General features: G+C 47.7%; 2 protein-coding genes across 2 annotated transcripts in view; one reads left to right on the top strand and one right to left on the bottom strand.

The window, feature by feature from the left end:
• The first annotated feature begins 1095 nt into the window (after nt 1-1095).
• rasl11b (RAS-like, family 11, member B) lies at nt 1096-3232 on the top strand. Its single transcript, XM_035646509.2, has 4 exons — nt 1096-1379; nt 1474-1530; nt 1642-1718; nt 2086-3232. Exons 1-4 carry the CDS (start codon nt 1265-1267, stop codon nt 2593-2595), a joined length of 759 nt encoding a protein of 252 aa, XP_035502402.1. The 5' UTR covers nt 1096-1264; the 3' UTR covers nt 2596-3232.
• Nucleotides 3233-4281: 1049 nt separating this feature from the next.
• Nucleotides 4282-8979, bottom strand: part of scfd2 (sec1 family domain containing 2) — a 78785-nt gene continuing 74087 nt past the window's right edge. The window contains exons 8-9 of the mRNA XM_035646504.2: nt 7890-8009; nt 4282-4537 (exon numbers count right to left, since the gene is read on the bottom strand). Coding sequence (XP_035502397.1) covers nt 4445-4537; nt 7890-8009 — 213 coding nt within the window. The 3' untranslated portion in view covers nt 4282-4444. The remainder of the gene's footprint in view (nt 4538-7889; nt 8010-8979) is intronic.

Below are 8979 nucleotides of genomic sequence, written 5' to 3'. Positions count from 1 at the left end.
TAATGCCGTTGTGCGTGCATGTGTATACACACACACACACACACACACACACACACACACACACACACACACACACACACACACACACACACACACACACACACACACACACACACACACACACACACACACACACACACACCTAGCAACCATGTCTGCTCATGAATCTTGGGCACTCATTTCATATTTCAGCGCAGCAGCCTGTCATCAGCAACTCTTATCAAAAATACATACCAGGGCATAATCACAGGAGGACCCGGCTGCCAAAATACCTCGGAGCCCATGAGCACGTCTGAGAGACGGGGGGGAGAGGGAGGCGAGATTAAGTGGGGAAAAAGAGATGATGCAGGTGAAATCACGGGGAAAATGACAAATGTTTTTTTCTAGTATTGCTGGATGAACGTTTGATATATGGTCCTGGATGTGGGAGGGCTGTTAGTGCCCACATCCAGCACGAATGTCGAATGAGTTCCTGTAAGTACGTGTGTGTGTGGTGGGTAAGTTGGTGGGGGGGCATTTGTAAAACATCACCCCCTGTGTGGAAGATGCACAAGTTTAGGGGCAAGTCTGAACAGGTCCTGGGCTGCAACACAACACCAGGATTCACACACACACACACACACACACACACACACACACACACTATGATAATAATAAGCTTTATTTTTCTTTGATACTAAATGATAAGGAACATCAGCAATGAATCCCATTATGATTATTGTGGGCACGGTGGTATTGTTGTGTATTTCCCCACAGATTAATAGACTTTTTTTTAAATTTTACATTTCTTTTCATTAGTGTTGCAGTGTGCTCCTCTGGAAACCATTTGCGCAACATAAAAAAAAGAAAAAAAGATTATCATTACAACATGAATAAACAGATGATTTCGTGTCTCCTCCCCCCGTGTGTTGCCAGGACACGGCAGCCCGAGGTCCCACCTGCCGCAGGAGCGTCTCGTCGCATGTGCGCGTCAACGCGGGCTCATCCCACACGTGTAGGCGTGGGCGCACGAGGAAGGGAGGAGGGGGAGGAGACAGGGTCCCCGGCGGCCAATCAGACGCGACCGCCGCTCGAGCGCTATATAAGCCTCGCGCGGCTCCCCCTCAGCAGCGAAGTCTCCCTCCGTCCGGACTAACGCTGCTGGATTAACTTCACCCACATCGTCACGACGGCTTTGGTCCTGCGAGTGTCCACTCTTCACAGAACTCTTTTTTTGCTGTGTTTTCCTTGGACGTATTCGACAAACGAGCGGGGAAGAAGTAAAATGCGCCTGATCCACAACATGACGACCATCGCGGAGTGTCCAGCGGCCGAGCCGCCGCTCCACAACCGGGTCATTAAAATAGCAGTGATCGGAGGCAGCGGGGTCGGAAAAACAGGTATAATCTTCGTGTCACATTGATTCATGGTGTTCTATAATATTGTCACGGCGATGTTCCATATGCCAATGTTTCGTTCCTCCGCTCATTCCAGCGCTCGTGGTGAGATTCCTGACGAGGCGCTTCATCGGAGACTACGAGAGAAACGCCGGTGAGTTACTGAGCGATGTGAAGTCCCGAGGTCCAAGTGACGCCAGGAGACTTGCCACACGGTTCTAACGGTGAATGCTCTCCTCCCGTGTGTGTGTGTGTGTGTGTGCAGGTAACCTGTACTCCAGAGAGGTCCAGGTGGACGGAGAGCAGGTGACCATCCAGGTGCAGGACACCCCCGGTGCAGAGGTGAGAGATGTCTCCAGCAGTCTGTCTTGAGGGCTCCACACAAATCTGTGGATGATCCAACACAGAGATAATACATATTCACTGTCGGACTGTTGAGATCACCCACGCCTCGCACCAGTCCAACAACAGAAGATGCACATATGTATTTTTTTTCCCGAAACCCGGAGTAACGAGCCCATCAGTCAGTCTGTCTCACCTCCCATTTATTCTAATAAACACAGACACACACACACACAGACACACACCTCTCTGCTCTGCCCCAGTCAGCATCCTCTCTGAACACAGAAAAACAAAATGTTAAAATGTTGATGAGTGTGTTGGCGCGTGCTTGTGTTTTAATCCGTCTGCCTCTTTCCTTGCTCCCCAGATGACGGATAACGGCGTCAGTCTCCCGGACCACGTGACCAGCTCCATCCAGTGGGCCGATGCGGTGGTGCTGGTCTACTCGGTGACCGACCGGCGCAGCTTCGACCAGATCGAGCACCTGCACCAGCTGGTGGCCCGGGCCGGCGGCGCCAACGCGCCCTCGGTCATCCTGCTGGCCAACAAGGCGGACCTGGTGCACCTGCGGCGGGTGGACCCCCAGCAGGGCCCCCTGCTCGCCGGAGCCCTGGGCTGCTCCTTCTACGAGGTGTCGGCCAGCGAGGACTACAGCCAGGTGCACGACGCGTTCCACAGGCTGTGCTGCCAGCTGGCCAAGCAGCAGCCGCCGCCGCCGCCGCCCGCCTCCAACTCCTCAAACAGCTCGGCCGGCGGCGCCACGGAGAAGAGGCGCTCGCCGCTCATCCCCAGGCCGAAATCGCCCAACATGCAGGACCTGAAGAGGCGTTTCAAGCAAGCGCTGTCCGCTAAAGTCCGGACTGTCACCTCGGTGTGAGGACCAGCAGTCAAAGAGTGGTTCAGAGTGGCCACAGAAAACACGAAAGCTTAACATGTGAGGGGCAGAGAAGATTGTCGCCCCTTGCACTGACGTCCTGTTCCAGCCTGGCTGAAGAGGGCCGGGGTGAGATGAACAGTGGTGTGTTCTGTACAGCGGGAGGCAGACGAGTCTTTACAGAGGCGATGACCTCTGAGCGGGAAGGTTTCTGTCCTCACAGGCACCAGAGTGTGAGGAGAAGCAGCGAGGAGGCTCATCGTCCCTTCAGGAGACAAAGCGAGGACACAGAAGCAGCGGAGTGAGGCTGTCTGCACGCCTCATCTCCTAGCAACAGCAGCTCTCAAGGACTCCACTGCTTGGTTTCTTTTGAGCTGTGCTGCCCGTTGTGGTAATTCTGAACTCAGACTGCCACCACTCGGCTCCGCTGGTGCCTGTACATACAATTTAATACCAGACACTCGAGCCAGAGCTCTGTGCAGCTGTGGGTTGGGTTGGGTCAGCGAAAGCAGCATGTAGCATGTGGCGTTTATTATCACTGATGCACTTTATGAAAAGAAATAGTCCAAATAATGGCCTAATCGTTATTTATTTGTTACACGTTCACTTTTCGTCCACAATAAAATGATGATGAACTTGACTCGTTCTGTCTCTGGCTTTTTCATTAACCAGTCTGTGCAACAGACAGTCTGTCTTTATGGTGCATGTTTTTTTTTTTTTTTTGTATTCACTGCAGGCTGCAGCGTATGTTAGAAAAATATTTTTCAAAAAGGTTTAAGTCTATGTCCTTGGCTCTGTGACACTACAAGACAAACTGAGAGGGAGATGACGCACAAAGAAAAGGATGTGTGTGTATTCCACGATTGATAAATAATTAAAAAGCTATGACAGCAGAAATTAATAACACAAGACAATAGAAACACATCTGTCTAAAGCCAAATAAAACCCAAGTGCTATCATTGACCCTAGAAAAATCAGTTTAACAAAAAAAGAAAAAGAAAAAAGCTGTAGAAATATCCTGAGCTGAAGTAGAAGAGGTGTTAGTTTTCTCAGAGATGACCTTGTTTTATCAGGGACTCCTCTGAGAATTACGACCTCCCAGAAGATGTGTATGTTAGAGATCTGTTTATTTTAAAATTCAAAATCTAATTAAAGGCCCTTAAATATCCTGTTCCGATCGGCCGGGAAGGCTAGTGCACCACAGAACACAGGATCTAGCTTGGATAACGCGTACGCTCTGCGTTTGACCAAAATGTGGGTGGCGATTCACGTAGGAGATGTGCAGGACGACGGGGGAGAGCCCAGCGGGCGCCAGGCGAGCTCTCAGTGTGAGCAGATGATCAGGCTCATCGCAGACGGCGTGAAGCGACTCGTTAATGATTGTGCCGCCGTGAGATGTGGCGGAGTAGAGAGCGGACGCTAAAGGAGAGTGTGTATTCTCACCGCCACATCAGCAGGCCTCGCTCTGTTCACACCTCCGCTGTAATGAGTTCACACACGTCCGCTGCTTGTAACGCAGCCTGGTGTGTTGTTAAGAGTATATGAGTAAAGACAAAAAAAAAAATCAGAACACAAACATTTAATCCAATCATTGTGTCTGAAACACTATTTGACACCGTGTGCTCAGAAAGCAGAGGGATGTTGTCGTCTGTCACATCAATATAAAATTACCACATTATCACACAAAGATAAATCCAATGTCCACTTTAATACATAGTTACTTTACAGTCGTCTTCAGAATTGAAGTATTTCAACTGGCTGACGCGCACAGAACAGGAATGTTTTACTTTCTTTTCCATTCCTTGATTTTCCATTTTACGGCTTTTGTTCTTGTGTCCGTGTGTTTGACCTTTTAGACGCCGATATCAGGCGCCAGTCTTTGGGTGGCGAAGAGCAGCTCGGGGATATCCGTCGGCCTCAGCAACCTGGTGGACAGGACCAGCACCTGGAGCGAAGCACAACACACACACACACACACGACACACACACACACACACACACGACACACACACACACACGACACACACACACACACACACACACACACACACACACACACACACACACACACACACACACACACACACACACACACACACACACACACACACACACACGTTACAAGTGTGTTACTTGACACTAACAAATGAGGCAGACGTGAATATAAGGGAGAGTATGGTGCTAATTGGCTTTCAACAAAGTGCCCAGGAGCTGGTTGACTTCTGGAGATGACATCTGAGTAGCTGTTTGCAGCCAGAAAATGTCTGGAAAATTTGGTCCGGAACAGGCGCCACCCCCTTTGCTGAATTTTACGTTTCTGTATTCTCACATGGGCCCACTCGCACATTTTCCGGAGCATCGGAGCATCGTGTGTGGATCTTTCCGTTCTTACTTACTCCGATGAAGTTCAAGAAAATGTCCGTACCTCAGTGCATGTCTGAAATAAGCCTTTGATTGTATTACTTATTATTTTAGTGTTACCAAGGAGTTTGTTGCATTTGTTTTGTTGTAGTCTTATTTTTTTATGTTACCACATATTCAAACCAAAATCAGACTTTTTGTCCTTTAGACATAAGTTTTTTTTATAGAAAAAGGTAAATGGACTGCATTCATACAGCACTTTTATCGACAGTCATTCACCTATTCACATCCGCATTCAAACAGCACTGTAATACACAGCACTTTTTTTTTCCACACATCATTCATACACAACCGTCAGGGGCAATTTCGTGATTTAGTGTCTCGCCTGGAAGAGCTGGGGATAGAACCATGGTTAGAGGACGAACCTCTATATATCTCTGAGGCCACAGTCACTTTATGGCTTTATTTAGACATGACATTCATAAATGAATGATGTCGAGTCAGAGGGGTGTTCTCAGCTTTATCATAGGCTGCTTCAGTTATGTATTGTTCAACTTGTTTTGCTGTTAAGGCCTTACATTGTTAATATCCAGAGACATAATGCATTACACTGTACACATCCTTGATACCTATTTTATGAAGTCTGATAGTGACGATTTTACAGCTTTTAATACAGTTGTTAATGCACTGATGGAAATGTCCATACAGGCTGAAGATTTCCATACACTGTCACAATCTGACATTGTAGTGAACATGGTTCAAAAAGTGAATCAAAAATCACATTTACCCACAACCTGAGGTGAGAGTACAATTCATCTTCATGTTTTATATGCAAATGTACATTTCACCACTTTATTCCTTAACCCTGTTATTCTGTTACTGAAGAGTCAATGCAATGTTACCAGACTCTTATAATAGTTTCAAACATATAATCACCAGAATCAGTTCTATTTCGTTTTTCCCCAGAGTCCTGCATGGGCACATATAGTATATGAAAAATAAACACTCAGTAAAAGTGACTCTGGTTCTTATTCGGCCACTACAATTATGGTCGAGGTGCTCCTCTGGAATGGGGCTGAAGAATATATACTGTAACCAGTGTCAATTCAAGCTGTGCAAAGAAGCAAACTAAGGTTTTCACAGTGACCTGTGAAGTCTGCCGGGGGGGAGGGGTCTGACACGGAAAGGATTCACTTTAATTTCTGCGGATCCACATATTGTCCCTTCATTAACTGATGTACTTTCTTGAAAGGGGAAACAACTCTGACACACACTATTTATAAAAGTTTATTTGGATGCAGATCTGGGTTCAGATGCAGATTTCAAAGCGGATTTATTTTGTTTATGAATGACAGATTGAGCAGATTGGACACACAGTCTAGCAGAGCTTCTAGTTAGAACAAAAACCGCAGCTCTCTTGTGTTGTAGAACAGTGGCGCTCTGTTCCTCTGCAGCAGTGCTGCTTTTACTCCGGGTCAGCACCTCACATTGGCGACGGGCCCGTTTGAAATGGCAGAGATAGTCTGTTTCTCAGGAATCACGTCCGAGCGCAAAAACTAAACAGTTTGCTTCAGGATGAAGCCGAACTTCATGGATTCCCGCTCCACACAGGGGCCTGTCGACGGGATATGTTGTGCTTGTATTTGGTACGGTTAGAGTGTGTATCCTGAGGTCAGTGTGTGTGTTCGTATTATATAAGCTCATCTGTATCCGGTTCTCCTGAGTACAGATGGGAGGCTTTGATCCCTGCAAGGCCTTTCATTGCCTCTGGCCTCTTTCTCGAAGCCTTTTATTAAGACAAAGCCACATCGCCGAAGCCTGATCCCCCCTCGTCGTCCCGGCTCGCCCTCTCCTCTCACCCAGAGAAAACGCACTCATCTGCATGTGTTACATGCCACTGTGGACTGCATGGGTAATCAGCACTTAGACCCTTCAAAAACACACGGGCAGGCACACACTACATCTCATGTTAGTAATTAATACGTGTAATGAGCAGATTACACATCTCCACCCGATCTGAATGATATGTGATCAGTGTATGTAGGTCAGCGTGCATGTCCGTCCAGTCGGAGCGAGGCTCAGTCAGACATCTGTCTGATGGCGGACAGTTTGTAAACGTGTCCTCATAGGCTCATGTGAGTCTCACCTATGCTTTATCTCTATTAAATTTTTTTCATGGCTAAAAATTCAGCTCAACTCTTTGGATTCTATTCTAATTGTTCTTGCTGAATGTGTATTTCAACAATTTCTTTACAGGGTGAAGCTTTTACCAATTTGCGTTTGTGACGTCGCGTTGACACCAAACGCAAAGTGAATTATTTGTGCAATGAGATTAGGGGGGCGCGAATGACGCGACCTGAATAATAATAATAATTATTATTATTCACAGTTGAGGTAAACATTGTGGTTTGGGCCTTATGCTGAGTTCACAATAGGCAATTTTAAGCCGGATTTTCTTCTCACCGACAAATTCTGGAGCTTTCCAACAAAAATCTGCGTTAAGTTGGGGCTGCAAATCGGCACTCGGTCGATATGCGTGAACTACCAACGACGCGATCAAAGTGACTCGCCGATGCCTCGGCCCAAATCCTGTAGTGTGAACTGTGCTGTGACTGGCTGCAGCGCAAGACAACACAGACTGAGTGGAAAACCTGCGAAACCCGGGGGAGGAACTCCCGTGTCACTTGTCACGGGTTTTTGTGACAAAACGTGGTCGAGGATTTCTCCCGGTGAAGGATTGTGTAGCGTGTGCCCCCCTCATCGCCGGTGAGTCACGTAGTGTGAACAGCACAGTGACTGAATGCCTTGCGATCACAAGACAGCAAGTCGTGTAGCATGAACAGTACAGAAATCTTATGACTTTGCGAAAATCATGCAGTGAGCCCGAGCCAATAGTCACCTGGTCGGATAAAGACCGCCGAGTTCGGCCGACTCACCTGCGTGCCCGGTTTGTGTGTGGTGACCATCTCCTTGATGAGACGGAGCTCTGAGGGTGTGACGCCTCCAACCAGAAACAGGAGGAGCACAGGGTTGTCGCTGGGATGCGGCCGGCTCACCTGGAGATGAGAAGGGACATTGTGATGTTGTGATTCGTCAGTGTTTTTCTTTTTTTAAATGCCCTGTTCAGTGTTGATACTGTCGCCATAATAGACCAGTCAGTGACAAACATCCTACTTTGTCCAGTCCACACTCATTCGTTTCCTCTCCATATTATTATCCGTGGTCGCCTCTGTGTCTTGCTCCTGAGTCACTGAAGACTCTGCGAGGACAGAGGTCGCGGTGACTCAGCGAGCCGTTGGTGTCATGATGACTGACACGTGGACATGGCAGGCAGACACACGCCCTTATGCAACGCATGCAAATGCAAACAAACAGGTCAGGCAGTTCACACAGACTAATAATAATGAAAAAATTCATAACGGTCACTTGAAGATGAATTTGTAACAGAAGGGTTCAATTCCGCCGTGTGACTGTCCGTAGGAGAAGAATGGCCTTGTGCCATTATTTGCCGAGCCGCAGTCATAACCTGCAACCTTTGAATGCTAAGCAAGCAATCAGAGCTGCAGGGGGGCAGGCCCGAGCTGACAGTGGCTGTACACGTGAAGCGACAGCAGGCAGGGGTGGGAAGTGTGTCATGGAGAATTCAACATGTGTTTCTTGGTTAAAAAAGAAAAAAAAAATATGTGTAAACACATGCTTTCTCGTGTATTTGCTTATGTTACATTGCTGTATATCAAGAGAGAAAGACAGATTTCCAGGCAGTAGACATCACAAGTCATCACGTGTTAATAGATCTTCCACCTGCCTGTTGGCTGGGTCAACACACACACACACACACACACACACACACACACACACACACACACACACACACACACACACACACACACACACACACACACACACACACACACACACACACACACACACACACACACACACACACACACACACACACTGGAGCTGCGGGTGTCTGCACCATGTGTACTGCCATGGGCTGCACACGGAGGGAGGGGCTTATGGAAA

This window comes from Scophthalmus maximus, chromosome 13, assembly GCF_022379125.1.
Source record: "Scophthalmus maximus strain ysfricsl-2021 chromosome 13, ASM2237912v1, whole genome shotgun sequence".
NCBI lineage: Eukaryota > Metazoa > Chordata > Actinopteri > Pleuronectiformes > Scophthalmidae > Scophthalmus > Scophthalmus maximus.
This window is presented reverse-complemented; position numbering and strand designations above follow the sequence as displayed.

Bases quoted from the DNA above. Each gene is read 5' to 3' on its own strand.
- rasl11b (XM_035646509.2), top strand. From the start codon at position 1,265: ATGCGCCTGATCCACAACATGACGACCATCGCGGAGTGTCCAGCGGCC. The intron at 1,531-1,641 runs GTGAGTTACTGA...GTGTGTGTGCAG, and splicing joins AGACTACGAGAGAAACGCCG to GTAACCTGTACTCCAGAGAG. The intron at 1,719-2,085 runs GTGAGAGATGTC...CTTGCTCCCCAG, and splicing joins AGGACACCCCCGGTGCAGAG to ATGACGGATAACGGCGTCAG.